Consider the following 23988-nt stretch of genomic DNA (forward strand, 5'->3'; position numbering starts at 1 on the left):
TTTAACTGGATTCTCTGTGCCTGATTCTTGTCGGCACTCGAATATTTGGGGGAATATCTTACCCTTAGTCTTGCTTTCACTCTCACTTTAAAGGTTCTCTCTCTACCTCACCTATTCACATTCTAGCCCAGGGGTGGGCAAACTTTTTGACTCAAGGGCCACAATGGGTTCATAAACTGGACCGGAGGGCCAGAACAAAAGCATGGATGGAGTGTTTGTGTGAACTAATATAAATTCAAAGTAAACATCATTACATAAAAGGCTACGGTCTTTTTTTTTTTAATTTTATTCATTTCAAACGGGCCGGATCCGGCCCGCGGGCCATAGTTTGCCCATGGCTGTTCTAGCCAGAAGAACCTGTAGCATGGTGGCAAGACATTTCATTTAACATCAGAAGGCTTGGATGTGAGTCTTTGTTCCCTTACTTACACACTTTGTAACTTTGAGCAGTCACAAAACCTTAGATCCATAAATCCTCAGCTCTGTTCATTGGGATAATATTACTTCACAGGATTGGTATAAACGAGGCTTCTGAAAGAAGAGTATAACCTACATAAACATCCTAAAAGTATAAGATATGTTTTCTAGTTATTAAGATCCTGGGTTGTGTTTATAAGATTTCCAGCTTTGTAGTCAGAGACCTGAGTTCAAATCCCTACTCATAATATTTATTGTCCATGCAGTTGATTTGGTAATCCATTATTTGCTGGATTTTTTAATGTGTATATTCACCTGCATTCATGCTTAATTTGGTATGTATTTAAGCTTGGGTTATCTCTCAAGTTGGCATCTATTCTATGCTTTTTATTTTTCTTACGCTTTTTATTTTTTATTCAACTCTTTCAATTTTGTATTCAACTCATCATATCCCTCTTTACACAGGAATGCAATCAATATTAACATAATCTACATTTATTTGGTGAATATTACATAAAATTTCTGTACATTAAGTAACAAAGACAAGTAAGAATGAAAAGTAGTACACAACAATGACCATCATCAAACATGTATAAGTTCAGCATTGTTATTTTTCAAATCGCTTTAAACCAACATGCTTGCAGAAGTAAAACCCCAGGGGGAACCATTAAACACTATTTGAAATAAAGTCATTTGGCCTAATTTTCATAACCACGGATTTCAAAGAATACCACCATCCATGCCAGGTGTGCCAGACAACCCCATTGTCCGTTGTATTGCTATAGGGGCCCAGGTAGTATAAGCCATTCAGGTTTGCAGAGTGACACCTAGTGGGAGAAAACATAAACACAGAACAATCAGACCAGAAAAATATTCCGCCACCCTTGTAGTATTTTGCTAGCAAATGATCAAAAACAACTTTATGAATTCTTCCATTTCAGACAAGGAAATATTTGTCAGTTTTCAGAAGCCAAGATATTCCTACAACAGAAGGTTTTTTAAAAAACTGGTGGATTTTAGCACCATAACAAGTCTGAGGATACGAGCCAGAACACTTGGAGTGAGCATATTGATAAAGAAGCATTTCTGTTCGTAACAGCCTTTAAACAAAAAAAGAAAAACAAGCAAACAAAGGCCTAGCTTTGTGATCCTCGGCCTTGGCAAGAGTGGCCGTGGGTTAGCGCAGCGAGGTGTGGCGGAGTGCTCTACCACTGCTCCCCGCCCCCCCCATAATTTGCACTGACACATTTATCCATCTGCTGCCAAAACACCACTTTCATAATTCCAACTCTTTCCTTCCCCTTTTAAAAATCGCTAGCATATCAATATTTTAAGCTCAAGGATAAGAAAACAAAGACTAAACTCACAATTTAAAGTTTTCCTAGCCGGCAACCAATAATCATTTGTCCAAGTTGCTGAGTTAATTTTTTAGTCTAATATATTGCTCCAATCTGAGTAAAGTGGTTAGGTTATCATGCGTTTTAAAAAGTTCCCCTTCTTCCTTTAATATTTATAAACTAGAGGCCCGGTGCACGAATTGGTACATGGGTGGGGTCCAGCCGGCCCATCCTGATGGGGGCCAATCAGGGCCGGGCCGGCCAGGGGGAGGGGCCGGGGAGGTTGGGAGGGGGCCGATCAGGGCCAGATTGGGTCAGCTGGCCACTGCAGTGTGCCTCATAGCGACCGGTCATTCCGTTGTTCCGGTCACTTGGCTTTTATATATATAGATTTTGTCCCTGGCATGGACTAAGAGTATGTGCAGTGTTATGAAAGGAACTGCCCTGTGTTTCTTTATTGATATAACCAATGAAAAGATGTCAGGCAATAGGATGTAAAGAGAACATTCACAAAGAATAGTTCTGAACATCTATGGAAAGCACCCAAATTATATGGTTTTACTGAATTAAAAAAAACACCATATAATTTGCCCATAAATGACAAGTGGTTGGCTTGAATCATTTACCCTTTTGGTAATTCACTACTGCTGACCACCCTGAAAGTCATCCTAATCTAAATAGATGGAACTAATCAAAAAAGTACACTAAATTTGAAGTGTCAATAGTGTACTGTGTTTTTAAAACTGCATGGAGTCTGGCCAGTGTGCCTCAGTGGTTGAGTGTCCACAAAGGAACTAAGAGGTCACTGGTTTCATTCTGGTCAGGGCACATGACCTGGTTTCTGGCTCAATCCCCAGTAGGGGGCGTGAAGGAGGCAGCCAAACAATGATTCTCTCATTGTTGTTTCTCTCTCTCTCTCTCTCTCTCTCTCTCTCCTCTCTCTCTCTCTCTCCCTTCCTCTCTCTGAAATCAATCAATAAAAATATATATTTTTAAATATAAATAAAGAAAAGAAAAACTATGTAACAGAAAAAAATAATAAGGAGGAAGAGGTTGATAAAGTTAGACTACAGTAGTAGCAGGCACAGTAGAAGTAACACTAAACTTCTGGAATAATTGGCTTTTTCTCCAGCTTTTCTGATTTCCCACCTGCACAGCCTTATCATCTCCTCTGACTCCAAGGATAATGCAGGTTCCTTGGGTGGCCAGCCACTGAATTGCCTTTGTCCTCCCTGAACCCTATCTTTAAAGTCAGATAGATAGTGCATTTGCCCAGGTTCACATGTCTGCCAGCATCATTCAGACACAATACAAGCCGAACAACTGAGCAGATACATGGTTTTGATCTTATGCTAATATTAACCAATGTAATTGTGATGTCTGTATATGGAATTCTGTTCAAAACTAAACATGAAGGGATGATTGCAATTTGTAAATTATAGGTAAGTTTTACACAACTTACAAGGACAGGGGAAGAAAAAGGAGGAGAAAGAGAAGGTGACCAAAGATGGTTTCTAAAAGAACAAGAAAATTGCTAGGGAAAAGACTGTCATTGACTTTGATTCTCTAAGTAGGAAAGATAACTTTGTCTCTCTGACCCTTCTCACTGGTGTATGTGCTTCAGTTCCCTTACAGATGATCAAAAAGTAAATACATTCGAACTCTTAGAAAAGCAAAATCCAGGGAAAATACTGCTTTATAACTGCTTAGATTTAACTTGACCCTACCTACAACTAGCTGTATCCCCTAGACCAGTGGTAGGCAAACTCATTAGTCAACAGAACCAAATATCAACAGTACAATTGAAATTTCTTTTGAGAGCCAAATTTTTTTAAACTTAAACTATACAGGTAGGCACATTGTTCTTAACTTAATTAGGATACTTCTATGGCTTAGGAAGAGCCACACTCAAGGGGTCAAAGAGCCGCATGTGGCTCGTGAGCCGCAGTTTGCCGACCACTGCCCTAGACCAGGGGTCCTCAAACTATGGCCCGCGGGCCACATGCAAATACAAATATTGTTTTTGTTCCCGTTTTGTTTTTCTACTTCAAAATAAGATATGTGCAGTGTGCATAGGAATTGGTTCATAGTTTTTTTTTAAAATTATAGTCTGGCCCTCCAACGGTCTGAGGGACAGTGAACTGGCCCCCTGTTTAAAAAGTTTGAGGACCCCTGCCCTAGACTATACAATTCTAAAACCTCTCAGTAGCAGATGTTCATAATGAGGACTCTCCTGGTTTTAGGGAAAATGAACATATATCTGGTATACCTCCACTTTATACGGTAGATGATTCTTAAATGCTTTATTAAAAGTGCTTACATAAAAAATGTGGAAAGTGTGGATTATGAAACTTGTCCTTGATTACATGGACAATCTGACATTTCAGAAATAATTACGCACAATACTATAATGGAAAGTTTAAATGTCCAGATATTGTGAGGTGGCCCCTGTCTTTTAAAGAGAAAAGATGTTCAAAGCTGGTGTATTGCCTAACAGGTTGAGCACATCTGCTTTGCAGATCAGGCCCATCAGCTTATTTTAAGGATGGTTGTATGAGGTTCCCATGCCTGCCTTGAACATGTGATTACAACACAGGGAGCTGTCTTGAAACCACTTTGGGTGGAGAAGAGTTAAAAGAATTGGGGATATCGGGCCTAGAGAAGAGAAAATATGGCAGAATACAGTGAATACCATCTCAGCCAGAGCCTGAAGACTTAGGTTGAAAAGGAATTACAATTACTTTGTAGCTACTGAGGAAAAAACTGGCAAAGTATAAGAAGGCAGATTTCAGGTTAATAAAAGCAAAAACTTAATACAATCAATAATGGAGTGAGCTTGCTGATTAAGTAACATTGCAGTATTCCATCAGAGAGTGGAATTAGGTTTCAGGAATATGGTAGAGGAAATTTCTGCATTGGGAGGAACTTGGGTTCATTGATTTAATGAAAGTCACAGTAACTGAAAAGTATTATTACACAGAAAAATTTACAACAATAACATGGCTATCTCCTATGAGAAGGGAAGGTAAAGAGCTACTTGGTTACTGAAAGGCCTGAAAAATTTTTTCCAATATATAAATACTTTCTTTTTCTTCATGCCTACTTTCTTCAATTTGTGGCCTACTGTTTATGATAACAAACCCATAAATCAGGTTGCTAACAATTTTTTTAAAATTTATTTCAGAGAGGAATGGAGAGGGAGAGGGAGATAGAAACATCAATGATGAGAGAGAAGCATTGATCAGCTGCCTCCTGCTCGCCTCATACTGGGGATCAAGCCAGCAACCTGGGCATGTGCCCTTGACCATGACCTCTTGGTTCATAGGTTGATGCTCAACCACAGAGCCACACCAGTCAGTCACATACAATCTTTGTAAAAGCAGCAATTTGATTTATTTCTAAGACATATCTTTCATGCTTTATTAACATACACAATGAACGAATCCTCAAAAATACTTCATCGGTGAAGAATTCTAATAAAGATGATTACTTAATAATACCAGTATTACAAAGAAGACCAACATGACCTCATGCAGATATAATTAATGCCTCACAGTGAGATATCATCAACGCCATTACACCTATGTTCATAAGGCGTCAAACCTGTTAAACCACCAGCCGGACTGATCTTCCTCCGCACAGTTGCCTTCGTAGTTGTCATGATCTCTGTCCCATGTGCTGAATTTCATTCTTTGGTGACTGCCCCACCATTGCACCTCAGGATGAAACCTCACTGCAAGCGCGTCTCCTGCTGTTCCAGAATATTCCCCAATATTCAACTCATAGGCATTCTGAAGGAACGGAGGCAATTTCTACTGTCAGTTGTCACTATTTAAAAAGTAGATTTATGTAATAAACAAAGGAATTCTATTGGTATGTGTTTGTTTCCATTGACTTCAGGGGTTCATCTTGTATGTGTTATGCATTAATTGGTGGTATTAATTATTTGAACATTTTAGTACCTTTTCATCTCCAACTTTGAAATTTTTGTATTGGGCATAACGGCTATTTCTTTCAAAATCTGCAAGGTCGATTTTTAAAGTGTAGTCTCCTAGAAAAAAAAACAACAACAAAAAATCGTAGTGGTTTCCTTTTTAATGTATTAGATGACATTGACTTACTGAGGTTTAAAAAATTTCATGGCCCTAGCCAGTTTTGCTCAGTGCATAGAGCGTTGGCCTAGTTTCTTTTTCTCTATATCTTAGCTTTAAACAGCCACATTTTAGAAAGGGAATTATTGCCCCAAAGACCATTGCCATCTGCAAATTAGTGCTATTGTCTATGATTTAGTGAAAAACATCTTAGTGTTATTTTTATTGTATTTCCAATGAATATGATACTAGGCAAATCTTACCTTGTGTGGTTAATAAGTGAAGATTTTTATTACCCAGCCAATATTCACCATTTTTTTGGACAAAATTTCCAAAGCCATTTTCGTAGTCATTCCAGTCTCTACAAAATTTAAAGTGAAAGCTGATTTTAGCAAAATCCAAATAGACCTTTGCAGTACCCAAGGTGCCCACACCCCCTTGCTGCTGCTCTCACATCCAGTATTTCCTTGATTTGTTAGTGCACTTTCAGTATTTTTACTTAGAGAGAGTGAGAGTCTGTCTAATTAGTAGAGTTTAGGACAGGAGAAAAAGGTTTACTTATAAATCTCACATGTGGTGACATAAGGACAAATCCTTATGTCCTAATTAGCACACCTGTTAAAGTTCTCACTGCCATCGGATCGTCTCTGAATCACAGTCCATCCTCCTCCATCAGACATGTCACAGTAAACAGAGAATTCTGCTGGGCTCTGAAGAGGTTTGATTTTGTAAAATCCACTGAGCTTAGAACCATCATTGAAAATTTCTGAACAATCTGTTTACAAAACAAGGTAATGTAACATTTGTTATGTGTCTCTCTCTCTTTTTTTTTTAATAAAGGGCGCCTCTGAATGAGATTACTCAGTACAAATGGAGACAGATGAACACATGGCGTAGATAATCAGCGTTTTAAAATTGCATCTTGTACATTAGGAAAGCATTTCTTTTTCTAGTATTTAATTATCCTCTGACTCCCTGATATGATCATTAAAAAAAAAAGAGCAGTGAAATAGGGATCTGCTTTTTCATTTCTAATTTTTATGGAACACAATTTTTTAAATGATATGTGCTCAGTTGATTACAGTTTATTTAAGTGGAACTTACAGATTTATCAGACAAAATAGTGGAACTTATCTCTCCTCGGAAGCTAAAATGAAAAGTAGAACTATAACACCAAACAAGTCATATGGGTTATCTCGACTTAGAGCATTTGCAAATCATTCAGAAAAATCTGGAAATGAACTCAAAATATAATCTTTTAAAAAATATATGTTTTAATTGATTTTCAGAGAGAGAGGAGGGAAACGGACAGAAAGAGAGAAACATTGATGAGAGAGGAACATCGTGGATGGGTTGCCTCCTGCACGCCCCGCATTGGGGATCAAGCCTGAAACCCGGGCATGTGCCCTGACCAGGAACCAACTGCCGACCTCTTGATTCCTGGGTCGATGCTCAACCGCCGAGCCACACTTGTGGGGCTAAAATCATAATCTTGTTAGATTCTTACCACCTTCCAGTCTCATTAGATGTTTGACTAAACCAATGACATTTCTAATAGTCCATGTATTCTTAGATATTTTTCCTGAAAACTGAAAGTTTCTACTATTCTTATCTCAGGATTCTTTTTTAGCCAGGGTATTTCTTTGACCATTGAAGCAAATATAGCTACCAGTTTGTCACTAAAAAGTGATTCCAGTTTCTTAAACCACTTGAGGATGAGACAAGTGAATATCATTGGGTCTCATTTAGGCTGATCTGTGCAGACTTAAAGAATATAGCGAATACGAACTAAGCTATGGTGTAGATGCCCAGGAAGCAATGTTTTAAGGTGAAGCATTGGTTACTATACAGAGATAGTTTCAAGAATACTCATTCACAGACTTTTGAATAAAGACTATAATATGACATCACTAACTTTCAAATTTTACTCTTACTATTTTGTTAATTTCCTATATTTAAAAAAAAACACATTTTATCTTCCTGATTGGATAATTCTATCCTTTCAGCACACTTTTAAGTTTTTTCTTCATTTTCATTGTTCTGACACCAAACTATCTACAACTCTGCTTTGCTGCTAACAAAATATACTCCACTTTAAAAAGATTGAATAGGCAATAGGAATCAGGAGAGAAACAAAGACACTTGGTCACTTTCTAAAGCCCTCCCCACGTCGAAACCAATCGCACACTATTGCTTTGGTGAGATGATCATCTTTGTAATGATTTAAGCTTTGTTCACATATTTATTTTTGAGATTCAGAAACACAAGTGTTCTTCATACTCCTGAATTATAAAGAAATATCCTGTTTTGTCAATCAAACAAGAGTAAAACAATAGGGAAATGAATACCTAAAATTAGTTCAATGTTTGTTCAAAAGCTTACATCTTGTGGTCAAATATATTGTAGGCGACTTTTCATTAAAGAAGGAAGTTCTTTAACTTTCCGTGTTAAGAAAGCTTTTTGCTTACATTTAACCTCCTACCAAAATGCTGAATAGTAAAGCCTCATAAGGTTCAGACTATTTTCCAGGCAAATATGGAAATAATTAGCTATAACGTTTGCATCTGGAAAACTTTGTGAATATGGAGTTTTCAGCCAACATTTCCTATTTGTTTTTATTTTATGCCAAGTGTGAGTTTGTTTGTGTGTTTTTCAAAAAATTTCTTTTTCCCAGAGGAAAATGTCAACTACAACTTAAGATCCAGAGGAAAGCTTTCAAGCAGGGAAAAAAACAGCACAGAACACCACCCAACATAAATGGCGTACGCGCCTGTAGCAAAATTGATTATAACAAATAAGATAGGAGCCTGCCTTGGGGAAATGTGACTTGCACACTAACAGGGTAGGGTTTTCAATATGAACTAAAACTATAATTTTCAAAATGTTTTGAGCTGCTCAACCCCACTGGAGAATAGGCAGGAGAAGGTCAGGGTTAAAGAACTCTGTGTTCATGGGATTTTTGGAAACTTGCATAATACCAGAGTGAGGCCAAGGCTTCCTGCCCCATTTGACAAACACTGCCTTAAACTGGGCGAGGTGAATACTTCCCTTGACCATGCAGAAAACAAACCATGTTGGAAGTCTGAATGTTTAAGCTTTTCATAAAGGGACATGACAACCTGCCAAATGGGCTCTTCCTTTTGTCCCAGAATGCAGGCTGAGCTGAAAGCCGAGAACTACAGGCATTAAGAAAGGCCAGCAAGCCAGGGCCGGTTTGCCTCACTGGTTGGAGCACTGGCCTTGTTGACAGAAGGGTCTCGGGTTTGATTCTCGGTTCCCAGTCAAGGGCTTGTACCTCAGTTTCCCGTTTCCCGGCCCTGGTGGGGGAACATGTGGGAGGCAACTAATTGATGTTCTCACTAGATGTTTCTCTCTTTTTCTCTCTCTCCTTCCTTCCTCCCTTCCATTTCTTTCCCCTCCTTCCCCTCCACTCTAGGAATCAACGGAAAAAATATCCTCTGGTGAGGATTAACAGCAACAAAAAAAGGCCAGCAAGAGGCCCTTCAGCAGGCATGTTGGGAAATGCCAGAACTGGCTCTCCCACTGCCATTCTCAGCCAGGCGACATAAGAAGGAACCATGAGAGCCCTAGCTGGTCTGGCTCAGTGGATAGAGCATCGGCCTGCAGACTGAAGGGTCCCGGGTTCAATTCCAGTCAAGGGCACGTGCCTGGGTTGCAGGCTCCATCCCAGTAGGGAGTGTGCAGGAGACAACCAATCAATGATTCTCTCTTATCATTGATGTTTCTATCTCTCTTCCCCTCTGAAATCAATAAAAATATATTTTTTATTTTTATTTTTTTAATATATTTTTTAAAAAAAGAAGGAAGCATAATAGGAGGACCTCCTATGGCTCCTGGGAGAGTGCGGTAGTACTCTTGTAGGGTCGGGTGAGTGGGCTCTCTCTTCTGAAAACCAGGGAGAGAGCATATACAGTAGCTCCCCTCTTATCCACGGTTTTGCTTTAAGCCATTTCAGTTACCTGTGTGTGCCATTCTGAGCCGTGTGATGAAATCTCTCGAGTCCCACTACATCCCACCCAGGAGGTGACTCATCCCTTTGTCCAGGTCTCCACACTGTAGACACTCCCCACCTGTTAGTCGCTTAGTAGCCATCTCTGTGATCACATTGACTGTCTCGGTATCGCAGTGCTTGTGTTTGTCACCCTTATTTCAGTGATAACTACCCCAAAGTCTAAATAGTGTTGTTGGCCATGTGGATGTACCAAATAGAAGCTGTAAACTGCCTCCTTAAGAGGTATGTATGAATAGAAACAATATAGTATGTATAGGGTTTGGCACTATCTGTTGATTCAGGCATCCACAGGGTGTCTTGGAACGTATTTCCCGAGGATAAGAGGGGATTCCTTTAATAGCAAGATAGCTGACATTCATGGAGCTAAATGCTAAATGCTTTTGTAATCACGTACATGTACATTAACTCATTTAATCTTTACAACAAATAAACAGGTATTCTTTGTTAAAATATATTTTTTTATTGACTTCAGAGAGAAAGGGAGAGGGGGAGAGAGATAGAAACATCAATGATGAGAGAGAATCATTGATCAGCTGCCTCCTGCACGCCCCCTACTGGGGATCGAGCCCGAAACCCGGGCATGTGCCCTGACCTGGAATCAAACCATGACCTCCTGGTTCATAGGTCAATGCTCAACCACCGAGCCACACTGGCTGGGCTCTTCTCTCTCTCTTTCTTGCACCATTCTCATTTTCCTCTTTTCTCTAGTTTTGATCACGCACTTGGGGTTTTCATCACTGCTTCCTCTAACCTCCTCCCCCAGCCCTGACCCCTTTTCTGATCGAGGGGCTAAAGACAGAGCAACGGGCTGAGGGTGACAGCAGCAAATTCAAGGGCAGGTGGGAAGTTGCATCAAATTTAAATGGCAGCCTTAGCCAGTTTGGCTCAGTGGATAGAGCGTTAGCCTGTGGACTGAAGGGTCCTGGGCCCAACTGCCAGTCAAGGGCACATTGCCTGCGTTGCAGGCTCGATCCCCAATGAGGGGCGTGCAGGAGGCAGCTGATCCATGATTCTCTCTCATCATTGATGTTTCTATCTCTCTCTCCCTCTCCCTTCCTCTCTGAAATCAATAAAAATATATTAAAAAAAAAAAGAATTTTAATGGCAAGGACTTTACATTCATCCTCCCCTAGGAAATTAGAACAGGAGAGAAATAGATATCATACATAAATCTGCTCATTTTTGTTAGGACCCCTTCCAGTTTTATACAGTTTCTTGTGTAACACAAATTTACCTTTGAAATATTTTTTGAAATGATAGCTATACCGTGAGTACTTACTGTGTGGCAGGCACAGTTCTCAATGCTTTCATTCATTTAATCCTCACAATAATCCTATCAACTAGCAGCTGTTATTACCCTCATTTTACAGCTGAGAAAATTGAGGCATGGAGGAGTTAAATAACTCGCCTGAGGACATCCTGCTAGCAGGGCTGCAATCCATTCTTCAAACAATGGGCAGGACAACCCTAGTTTCAAAATAGAAGGTTAATATGTGCTTGGGTGACTAAGAGCAGGGACATCCAGGGAGGGCAGATCCAGGCTGGTCCTCTAGGAAGATTCTCTGACAACAAAGATCCTTCTAGGCTTTCTTCATCAGAGTCAGCTTCCCCAAAGCATGCTAATTTTATGGGCCGCCTGTCGGGCTTCACAGTCCTTGGGAGCTCTGACTAAAGGCACGTTTGGTTACCTTTCTTTATAAAGAGTGTTACCTTTCCGGGCCAGAAGCTGACATCCAAGGCAATGCAAGGCGTATTAACTTGCCGTAATAAAATACCATAGACTGGGAAGCTTAAACAACTGAAGTTCATTTGCCCACAGTAGTGGAGCATGGAAGTTCAAGATTAAGGTGTCAGTATGTTTGGTTTCTTCTGAACCCTCTCCCCTTGGCTAACAGATGTCTGCTTTCTTGTTCTATTTTTCTGTGGTCTTTCTCCTGTGCACCCATAGCCTCGGTATTTCCCTGTGTGTCCAAATTTCCTCTTCTTATAAGGACACCAGTCAGATTGAATTAGGACCCATCTTACTGGCCTCATTTTAACTTCATCACCTCTTTAAAGGCCCTGACTCCAAATATAGTCACATTCATCGTGCAGGGGGTTAGGGCTTCAATGTGAAGATTGGGAGGTAGGGGACAGAATTCAGTCCATGAGGCAGGGTCATCAATCAAATGGCCTTCTGACCGTTCTGGTGATCCTCTTCTCTGCGAGTCATTTCTGTCCTCCACAATGATTGACCCAAATAGCCCAGTGAGATCTTACAACCATTGCTTGTTTACTTTAAAAGATGCTGGAGGAAATCAGGTGAGTAGTTCTCTGAAGGTAACAATGATATGTTCAGTGCTGCTTCTAGGGGGAAATACTGGCCTCATGAAAAGGAAAGTCACCAAACTATAAAATATACACATAAAACAACTCTTTTATTTTCCTAAATAATTTTCATTCCTTTTCCTTTTTTAAACTTTTATTCTATTACCTTACTTTTTTCCCTAGGGCACATCAGAGTTTCAGAAGGAAAAACTGTAAATGTACCAAGAAAAGATACACAAATAAAAACAAAGCTCGCCCTAACCGGTTTTGCTCAGTGGATGGAGCGTCGGCCCACAGACTGGAGTCCCGGGTTCGATTCCAGTCAAGGGCATGTACCTTGCGGGCTGGATCCCCAGTAGGGGGCATGCAGGAGGCAGCTGATTGATGTTTGTAACTGTCTCCCTTCCTCTCTGTAAAATCAATAAAAATATATTTTTAAAAACCCCACAAAGCTCAATTGTAAGGTTTTGCAAACTGATATTTTAACCATCTGTTGTCTTGATCTCTTATTAAACTATAGAAATCCTCAGATATTGAGCATTGATATTAAATGTCCCCTGCAGAGGTAACAGAGAAAAAAGGATAAAATATGGTGGAAGACATTTAAATTTGATATAATGCTTTATGTTGCTGGTTACTGGAATAAAAAAGCTCTTTAGCAAAACCTGAAGTGATCAAGTGATTAGCATCATCATTGCACATGGGTTTATATAAGTTACGGAAACACTGAAGAAAAATAGATCCTGACCTGCATATTGCCTCTTGCCTCCAAGGTCAATGACACTGCTCTCTTCTCCTTTATCCAGGAACTGGATTTCGTTCTCGTGCAAAAGCTGCGCAATCTTGACCTGTTGTTGTTTGACCCGGGTCTCAAGCAGGTGCACCTGGGCTCTGAGACGCGCCTGCTCCTGGAGACAGTTCTCAAGAGCCTGCAAAGTAACGTGCATGTTGTTCTCATGGAAAAATAAATGCTCCTGGTAAGTTGGATAAATTAATGATTCAGTTGTGTTCCCAATTCCCATTTCAGAATATTATCCCAACCAGGAAGTCATTAAAACTTCTAATACTATTAGTTATTTGAAGGATAAGAAGTCATGGCTTATACTAACGTGCTTGAACTAAACAATGTTATAAAGCCAGAACCGGTTTGGCTCAGTGGATAGAGCGTCGGCCTGCGGACTGAAGGGTCCCAGGTTCGATTTTGGTCAAGGGCATGTACCTGGGTTGTGGGCACATCCCCAGTGGGGGGCGTGCAGGAGGCAGCTGATCGATGTTTCTCTCTCATCAATGTTTCTGGCTCTCTATCCTTCTCCCTTCTTCTCTGTAAAAAATCAATAAAATGTAAAAACAGAAAGCATTTTTTAAAAAAAACGTTATAAAATAATCTGATGATTACGCTAAGAATTTTAGAGTCACTGTCTCATTTGACCCTCATAACGTTCCATGCGGTGGGAATGGGTTCAATCCTGATGAGGAAACTTGCTCAGGAATTCCCAGTGGGCAAGAGAAGTCAAGATTTAAATCCAGCTCAAGGTTCCTATTCTCAATCTCTACATGACACTAAGTGCCTTCTTACAAGTGAAATAAATGAGGCTTTTGAATGATCTTTTGATATTAATATGTTTTAAAACTATAATTGAATGCTTATGATCTTAGACATATGGTCACCTTTGTTAAAAATGCTTAATTTAGACCAGCCATGGGCAAACTACGGCCCGCGGGCCGGATCCGGCCCATTTGAAATGAATAAAACTATTGAAAAAAAGACCGTACCCTTTTATGTAATGATGTTTACTTTGAATTTATATTAGTTCACACAAACACTCCATCCATGCTTTTGTTCCGGCCCTCCGGTCCAGTTTAAGAACCCATTGTGGCCCTCAAGTCAAAAAGTTTGCCCACCCCTGATTTAGACTCTGATATTCTTGAATATCTCACCCATTGACCTGGGTTCACTTTAACTTCTTGCTTACTTATCGTTTTTTCCTCAATCACTTTAAAAAGGGATGGGAGGAGCCTGCGCCTTCCAGTTCAGTCATTTATCTCCTCTGAAAAGGCAAATAACCCACTAATATTGCCTGTGAGAGTTTATTAGCTTCTTTCTAACGTGGCATCTGACTGAGCAAACCCTCCGAAGAGCAAGCCAATGCAGTGGGTGAATGGGGAAGGAGGCTTGCAGAGCTGTCTCCTGGGAAGGGACTGGGGCCAGGAAGCTGCAATAAAGCTCATGAGTGCTCAATGCTGGGAGCGGTACTAGGGGGAGTGGGGAAAAAAAGGACAAAAGACAGAGTTTTGCCATTTTTACCTTGACTTCTCTATTGCAGCCAATGTCATGATCTCCTGTGGTACATGCCAATGTTCACTTCTGAGAAATTATCAATTTTAATGTGTAAGTGCTTCACACTACTTTTATGTACATTAATTTCTAAATTGGGCATTTGTTTATAGTCAGATATATTTCCTGAAAGGGCGAGGACTACGCCCTCCATCTTACCCTGGGTCCTCCATTTTTGGGCAGAGCCATGTGCTCGGCAAGACTTCTTCCCGGAAGCCCAAGCCTCTGCTAGCCACACCCAGGATTTCTCTAAACTAACCAATGACAATCAAGGGAAGTGCACGCCATCGATATGACCACATCCTGCGTAACGAGACACCGACTTGCGCCTGGCCAATTGGCAGGGCCCACAGTCACCTCTCCTCCCCTTACTCCACCCCCCTATAAAACTCCTCTTCACACCGGGCTAGGTCTCTCTCTGCCACCTGCTGCTGTGTCAGTAAGCAGGGTAGGGGAGCCAGACCCGGGTTTGAATAAAAGACTCTTTGCTTTTGCATCGGACACGGCTGGCTCCCTGGTGGTCTTTTGGGGATCCTGAAATCTGGGCAAAACATTTCCCAATTTACATGTGCATCACTTCCTGTCCCTGTCTTTAAGGGCTACCTTGTATTCATTCCATAAATACAAAAGGCCCTACTGTGTTCCAGGCCCTCTGCTAGGCAGTGAGAAATTTGATAGCCTCTTCGGGACAAAGGAAAGAGGTACAGTGCTTTCCTATGGAGGATTATGATGTAAATACAGAAGTGTAGCCTCACCACTGAAGATCACATCACAAGACAATGGAGAAGGGGAAGTAGAGACCTCCCCCTTCCCCCCCTCCAATTTCCTGGCCCAAGTACTGACTCTTTCCCAGCTATTTCTCTAGGATTATTTCTTATTTGTTCTTGGTTTACTCTCTTTGGTTTATCCTCTTAGCCCCCTGAGTCACACCTGTCTAAAAAAAATGACATTTGAAGGTGTCTGGAATTCCATGTTGCTTTCTAATAGTGGAAAATTGGTTGTGATCTTATTAAATGCAGTGAACTATGCAACTTAAAAATAACCGAAGGGGCCAAAACTGGTTTGGCTCAGTGGATAGAGCGTCGGCCTGCAGACTGAAAGTTCCCAGGTTCGATTCCGGTCAAGGGCATGTACCTGGGTTGCGGGCACATCTCCGGTAGGAGATGTGCAGGAGGCAGCTGATCGATGTTTCTCTCTCATCGATGTTTCTAACTATCTCTCTCCCTTCTTCTCTGTAAAAAATCAATAAAAATATATTAAAAAAATAAATAAAAAATAACCGAAGGGATTACAGGGCAAGTATGTTCAATCTGTTCAATGTTTATGAGACTGGACATACAGTGTTAGTAAGCTTATTTAAAACCTAGGAGTTCCCTTTCTCCCAGAACTGTGAGTAAATGAGTATTTTTACCTTTTTACTCGTGAATGGCAGAAGGCATGAGTTCATTGTAATTACTTTCAAATAATCAGTCTAGCTTATACTAATAGTGTTCAACAGTCGAAAGCTCAGGGTCCATTTTAATGGACAGTTTTAAATTCCTAATGTTAGGTAATCACCTAAATAACCCCAGTAAATTAAAAAAGAGTTTACTTATTTGTTGTCAATACTGATTTTTAAAAAAATATATATTTTATGATTTTTTTTTTACAGAGAGGAAGGGAGAGGGATAGTTAGAAACATCGATGGGAGAGAAACATCGATCAGCTGCCTCCTGCACACCCCCCCACTGGGGATGTGCCCGCAACCAAGGTACATGCCCTTGACCGGAACCAAACCTGGGACCCTTCAGTCTGCAGGCCAACGCTCTATCCACTGAGCCAAACTGGTTAGAGCTCATTACTGATTTTTTACTTCAAAAAATTTTAAAGCATGTGGTAAGTACCTATCATATTATGTGGCAGGTGCTGCCACAAACCTTCATTTCCACCCTTTAGTTAAGTTCTTCAGGGTGACAACTTACTATCAATTTTCTGCAAAATAAAATAACATGCAGGTCAAAGCAGGCATTACAGACACAATAGTCTTTTTATGAGCTTACCCAGCTTGCCTTGCCAGTTACCAGAGCAGTGGTAACAAGGATGAAACTGAACATCTTCGCCATTTTCCCCATTGAAACGACTGCAAGAACAAGAAGAATTTCATAAAGTTATTTTCTGTGAATTTTTCATGAGGGCAGGGTTAGGGTCAGACTCAAGGCCATCCAGAAGGCGGGATGCAGTTCCAGGTCACCTGAGTGTCGCCGGGGGAAATTCTCCTGGACTTTGCCTGGCTTCCCCCACGGAGACCCATCCTCTCACTGTACCTCAAATAGAATTGAACCTGTTCAATTGCAAATATAAAGGAGGGGCTCTGGGTCTGTGGGTGGTCCGAATGTGCTGCTTGTACGCTGGTGCTGAAAAGGCGTAGGCTCTGTTAACACCACACTTTTCGCAGAGCTGCTTCCTAGTTGTGTGGCCTCAAGCAATTTACTAAAAGGCTTCCCACCTCTAAAATGGAAATCCTAATTCCTACTTTGTAGGACTGTGGCAATTTTGATGTAAGATTTTAAGAACACCCTGGCATATGATAAGTGCTAGATGAATAGTAACTCACTTTGTAGAAGACAGCTTTTATTTTTAGAAGAAAAAAGTTACAACAAATAGAAGGTAATGTATATTGTTTGCCTTAATGTTTAGGCAAACTACCAAGGTAATATAAAATCTTTAGGCCCTATTTGAAATTGTGGAGGAAGATTCACTTTACCATTTCTCAAGATTTTTAAAAATCAATCTTGAAGTCATTAGTCTTGATGAGAAATTTTGCCCATCCTCAGAATAACTTCTGTATGCTGCCAGTGGTGATTTTTTAAAAAAATATGTTATTATTGATTTTGAGAGAGAGAGAAATATCAATGTGATAGCAGAACATCAATCTGCTGCCTCCTGCATGCCTCCCACTGGGGATCAATCCTGCAAGTGCCCTGACCAGGAATTGAACTTGCAACCCTTTGGTGCATGGGACGACACCAACCAACTGAGCCACACCTGCCAGGGCAGTAATTAGTTGTTGTTGTTTTGTTTGTTTGTTTTTGTTTTTAGTATATATTTTTTATTGATTTCCGAGAGGAAGGGAGAGGGACAGAGAGACAGAAACATCAATGATGAGAATCACTGATCAACCGCCTCCTGCACAGCCCCCCACTGGGGATCAAGCCCACAACCCGGGCATGTGCCCTTGACTGGAATCAAACCTGGGACCCTTCAGTCCACAGGCCAACGCACTATTCACTGAGCCAAACCAGCTAGGGCAGTAGTAAGTTTTTATACATTTTAGAAGCTAAGGAGCCTAGAAGGACAGAAATATCTGTATTATCTTCAAACAAATTGAAAACATATGGTTTCTGTTTAAAAAAAAAAAGAATTGGAATCAAGTGACTTATTTGTTAGCCAATTTTTTTTTTCTTATAGAACCTATGATCACAAGGTCCTTTTAATGTGTCTCTGTCTCAATTTTTTATGTAAATGGTTCCTAAACTTGGCTATCCATTAGGGTCTCTCAGGAGCTTTTAAATAATCTCCGTGTCTAAAGGTGGCAGCCAGACCTTGGAATTTTTTAGACTCCCCTATGAGTGCAATGTTTGGCAAAGATTGCGAAGCAATCACTTAAAGACTGAATAGACAATATATTTTTAGTCTATGTTAATAAAGTAGGTAGTTCTTAGTCCTCCTGGGGCCAGACAAAATACTTACAGAATAGGAGAGGCATTACTTACATTCAGTCACAAATAAAATGCATGACCTTTTTAGGAAGCATTGTAAAATACAATATGAATTGTTAGAATATGTGAAATGTGTGCATTACACAGAGTAAGAAAGAGTCTGCTAGATATAAACTGTATAATCTTACTTCACACATGATTACTTCTGGCTGACATTTTTATAACTGTGTACCTAGAACTGTGCTATGCATTTTATAAACCTCATACTTAATCTTCAAATAACTATACTAGGCAAGTACTATTATCCTCATCAAATAAATTAATTTTAGATCAGAGAGGTTAAGTCACTTCCCTAAGCTCACATAGCTGGTGTATGGAGGACCAAGCAATTGAGCTTTCCACCTTGAAGGCTTGCCCCCACCCTGTACTCTACTTGGCCTTCCTTTCTACATACATACAGCATGGGGCAAAAAGTAGACTTACATTTGTGAGTACATGAAACACAGAGTTTATTCTTGTATTATTATTTACTAACTAGAGGCCCGATGCACGAAATTCATGCATTCCGGGTAGGGGGTCCCTCATCCCGACCTGTGCCCTCTCGCAGTCTTGGAGCCCTCAGGGGATGTCCGACTGGGCCTAAGCTGTCAGTTGGACATCCTTAGTGCTGCCGTGGAGGTGGGAGAGGCTCCCGCCACCACCGCTGCACTCGCCAGCTATGAGCCCGGACTCTGGCTGAGCAACACTCCCCCTATGGGAGTGCACTGACCACCAGGGGCAGCTCCTGTGTTGAGCGTCAGCTCCCTGGTGGTCAGTGCGTGTCATAGCCATCGGTCGTTCCGCTGTTTGGTCGATTTGCATATTAGCCTTTTATTATATAAGACTAGAGGCCTGGTGCACAAAATTTGTGCAAAAGTAGGCCTTCCTTCCCCCGGCTGCCGGCACCAGCTTCCCTCTGGTACCCAGGACCCGGGCTTCCCTCGCAGCCCCAGCTTTGTCCGGAAGGTCATCCGGAAGGACGTCCGGTCTAATTAGCATATTATGCCTTTATTATTATAGATTATTGTATTATTTTCCATACACCCTGAATGTCCCTGCTGTCTACAGGGACATAGGCTGCGGCGAGGAGTAGAGGCCCTGTCACTTGCCCTTCTCCACTGAACATCACTCTCACTCCTGAACATGGCTGTGGCTTATTTGCTCTTGAGTCACATGCTTCTCCAAAGGGACATTAGGCCCACGTGGCGGGAGAGGCGACAGCTGCACCGCAGCCGAAGCTGTCCTAGGGAACGGGCGCATCAGCAAGCATTTACTGATCACCTGCTATCCGCTCAGCACTATGCTAACTGCTGCGAGAGAATAAAACAGCTGCCTCAGCGAAGCGGTGTTTTGAGGAAAAAACAAAAAATAAACATTACAACGGAAATTAAAGACAATATAAATTATGTAGACATGACACCGTATGTAATTAAATACAAAAACTAATTAAGACCGCCCCTCAAGAAAAAATTAATTACTTCCTCCACTGTGACCACACACTGTATTTATAGACCAATCTAGCTCTCAGACCATTATTCACTCAGTAAACATGGTATGCATGCCTGCTGTTTCCAGGCACTGTGCCAGGTGATGGAATTCTCATTTAGTCAGCTTTTCCCTTCTTTCTCCAACTGCTTCCCTTTATCCATGCTATTTTGCTTAGAGCGAGACTTTTGAGGGCAAAGGCCACAGCTTGCTAATTGTTGTATCCCCAGCATCTAACCTACTTTGGCAACTCAGATAAAAGCGTAGTTATTGCCCCTGCAGAAAATATTCCCCAGGAGGGGAAATCTTTTACGGAGGGGAAAATGTGATTTCCTTGCCATAAATCTGCGTCTGTTTACTCTGATGCACTTCCTCCTCTACCCTTATTTTGGTCAAGGGGAAAACAATGGGCTAAGTGCATTTTTGAAAGTAAGGGTTGAGGAGGAGGTAGGGACTTTTAGTTGGATTGAACTCATGAATTTATTGTTTCTTTCTCACAAAACCCTACTCCAGAGCCCCCTTGAGTCTCCTGAGTCTCTTTCTTTAGTGCCTACTTGTTCCTTTCTTAATATAGTAAATCAAATGATAAGAAATGACATATGTTTGAACATTTTTGACCTACAAAATAGGAAATTTCATATGCTTCAAATTAATACATATTGGTTAGATGGAAAAAACATACTTGAAATCATCGTAGCCTTTTTGCCAAAAGGCATGTTAAAAATAAAATATTTGCAGCTTATACAATGAAAGAAAACAATTTAGTAACAGCCTGTTTTTATATGAATGCTGCTGGCATGTGAATACATTAATATACATCAATTAAAATATATTTTAAAAGTGCTAACACATAGTCAACACGTGGAATCTTATAGTTCTGCCATTAGTTAATCCTCAGGATGTCTATAGAAAAGAAACTACCGATTTAAAAAAAATTGTTTTTATATTTATGTCTGAGTCTGATTCTTGCATAAGTAACAGTGTTGAAAATGCTCTGGGAGATACTAGGAAACTATATAAGATATGTTCATATTGCTATTCATTAGGTTTGCTATAAAATAAAGGGCCAAAGAAATACTTTGGCAGGTCTCTGCATCTTGGTGTCCTGAAATCCCTATCTCATTGCCATTAAGATAATCAAATCTGATTTTTCCCAGCAAAAGGAGGCAGCCTCTAGTCTTCAGATCCTTAAGCAATAAGGCATTTCAAAATGTCATATACATTATGTTAATTTGACCACCTTTAGAATAATTCCTGAGGCTATCTTAAATCCGCTAAAATTCTGCAGTGCCCTCATTTCTCTCTCTCTCTCTCTCTCTCTCTCTCTCTCTCTCTCTCTCTTTTTAACCTCACATCTAATTCTAACCACCTTCTACAATATTGAAGAAATATTTAGGTATTAAGAAACTTGCTTTGAAAATCTGGTCTTTATTATTCATCAGTGTAAACCATTATTATTCTGCAAATCTGGCTTGTGGTAAAGTTGTATCAGATCATTTAGCTCTTCACTATGCAACTAGTTGTATTTCTTTTACAGTATTTTTGCTTTGGGCTACTTCAAAACTTTTAATTATTGTAAAATAGTTTCAATTGCCTATTCTTTGATGTACTCTATTATTTGGTAAACTAGTCTAAGTCTATAAAGTCTAATTTCTTCCCCACTAAAATTTTTTAAGTTAGCTGACTATAGTGGATTAAATTTAAGTATGGAACGTAAAAGTTCAACAGCTGATATTTAACTTTTACAAACACAATTATAAAAGCATGTAAAATTTCAAAAAATGGTATGTTTTAAATGATCTACTATGGAAAAAAAAATACAAGATAAGAGAAATTTTAAAAGAAAGGAAAGGTTATCAAAGAGAGCATATTTAATAAGTTAGCATTCACAAATGGACTGCACACTAATGTAACACAGTTCAAAATTTACCCATGACATGGACGTAGAGATTGTATATGCTATTTTCTTCCAACTTTTTTCCTTTTTTTAAGAATAGAAAATAGCAATATCTTTACTTAACTCAAGAATTTATACTCAATGAAAGCTTTCAAAGTCTAACTGAGTTTATCCCCAAAGATAGAAATAAAGGAAAATATTTCTGAAGGAAATTATAAAATGGTCCATTATTTCCCACTCTGTATAATGAAACTTCAAATATAATTACTCGCATCAAATTCCCATTCAATTCATCCACAACGTACTGTGAATGGGAAGGAGCTAGAACTCAAAATCTCTTTTCCAAGCTGTAGACGCAGCCTTTTCTCTCATCGACCTGACCTCTCTCAGTAGCTGACGGTTGTTTATTGATTTCTGCTGAACATCACATCTGTGAAATAAATGAGCACTATTACAATTATGACCAAAGCGAAGAGATGTTAAATACCTTGCCTAAAGTCAGAACCGATTCAGACACAGCGCAGGCTAGGTCCGGCCACTCTGCAGGGTCCTTTAACTGCATCAGGATTTGTAATTGTTTCTCCGTTATTTGATTAGAAATACGGACAATGTTGATTCTGGCTTTAATCCAGAAACAAATATGTGAGGAAATCAGTTTAACTGGAAGCAAAACTAAAAGAGGAGATTCAAGGACATATCCCAGTACTCTGATATTTTTCTCCTATTTGTGTGAATTTTTATGAAAGATCCAATAATGTCTTCACAAAAATACATCTCTGATTTTTAACCTCTTATTGCTGGGCTCATCAGAGAAGTTTTGTAGTTTGATTAACTTCAGTAATGCTCACTTAAAGCTTAAATAAAACCAAAGTTCAATTGAAGCTTTGCTTTATAGTACTAATAATGATAACGTTTTACCTATAAAGATATGAATTAAAATGTCATTTCAGCTACAATATAAATTTTTCTTAGTTATAGAAATGGGACAAGTTAATAATTGCCAAGATGAAAGAATCAGTTTATTTGATCTTTAGGAAAGCAAAAGAATTCCCTGAAGGGCAAAATTGTGAAATTTATCTGTAAGCATCAATAATCTCCTAAATGAGTTCCTTTTGTTTTAAACTCTAGAGCAGTGGTTCTCAACCTTCTTAATGCTGCAACCCTTTAATACAGTTCCTCATGTTGTGGTGACCTCCACCCATAAAATTATTTTCGTTGCTACTTCATAACTGTAATTTTGCTTCTGTTATGGATTGTAATGTAAATATCTGATATGCAGGATGTATTTTCATTGTTACAAATTGAACATAATTAAAGCATAGTAATTAATCACAAAAACAATATGTGATTATATATGTGCTTTCCGATGGTCTTAGGCGACCCCTGTGAAAAGGTTGTTCAACCCCCAAAGGGGTCGCGACCCACAGGTTGGCGACCCACAAGTTGAGAACCGCTGCTCTAGAACATTTTTGAATGTGTAAGAGGTGACTTGTTAGCTCCGTTAGCCATATTGCATAATAGTTCAGACTGCAAATCCTGGTTCATCGTTCCTATTTTCACTCTGATGTTACCCAAGCAGTTGTTTGCTATTTGTTCTGTGATCCCTATTTCTTAACTCAGATTCCAGTAAAATACTGAAGTTGTGTTTTCTTTCTGTTCTTCGTTTTCTGGACTCGAGTACTGCCGGTGTTTGGCCTTCCCATCGAACATTTTCCTGTCATTCACTCAGGAAATTTGAAGTTCATCCAGGAAAAGGTAATCCTGATGATTTACTGGAAAGAAAAATAGTCAGTTAGGTTGAAGAGATTTACACACCCTGGAGAAGTAGATATGATACATTCATAATTATAGTGAATCCAAGATGCTGACATTACATTTCAAAAGCATGGGTTTGCCTGATTTGATAATTACCTCTACGATGAAATAAAATAATTTGAAATACAAACCTATATTTTCCTCCTTGTATCCCTTTTGTCTTTTCCCCATTCAAGCATTTAATAACTGCTGTGCTCACTTCCTCAGAGGAGGGACAGCAATAACATAACAGTAACTAACGTATGTGGCACATTTATTATGTGCCAGATATGGTATGTTTATTAAATAACTCAGTCACAACAGCCCTATATGCAGGTATTGCTAATACCTCCGTTTCACAAATGAGGAAACTGGGTAACAGAAGTTTAAGTAACTAGCCCAAGGTCACACAGCTAGAAAGAGGTGGCCAGGATTCAAAGTCTGGCTCAGAATCTGTGCTCCTCACTATTAAAAACAGACAAGTCTGTCTCTCAGGGACATTGCCTCAGAGAAAAACCTGGAAAAAGCTAATCGAAGGGCAGAATAAAGGTCAGT

General features: G+C 39.9%; 1 protein-coding gene across 1 annotated transcript; it reads right to left on the reverse strand.

Moving 5' to 3' along the window:
* Positions 1–896: 896 nt before the first annotated feature.
* Positions 897–22277, reverse strand: FGL1 (fibrinogen like 1). The gene is made up of 8 exons (XM_059685609.1): positions 22127–22277; positions 16560–16639; positions 12934–13114; positions 6461–6620; positions 6109–6206; positions 5717–5805; positions 5358–5545; positions 897–1244 (listed from the first exon to the last, which is right to left on the reverse strand). Exons 2-8 carry the CDS (start codon positions 16629–16631, stop codon positions 1085–1087), a joined length of 948 nt encoding a protein of 315 aa, XP_059541592.1. The 5' UTR covers positions 16632–16639; positions 22127–22277; the 3' UTR covers positions 897–1084.
* Between the last annotated feature and the right edge of the window lie 1711 nt (positions 22278–23988).

This window comes from Myotis daubentonii, chromosome 2 (assembly GCF_963259705.1).
Source record: "Myotis daubentonii chromosome 2, mMyoDau2.1, whole genome shotgun sequence".
In the NCBI taxonomy this organism is placed as follows: Eukaryota; Metazoa; Chordata; class Mammalia; order Chiroptera; family Vespertilionidae; genus Myotis; species Myotis daubentonii.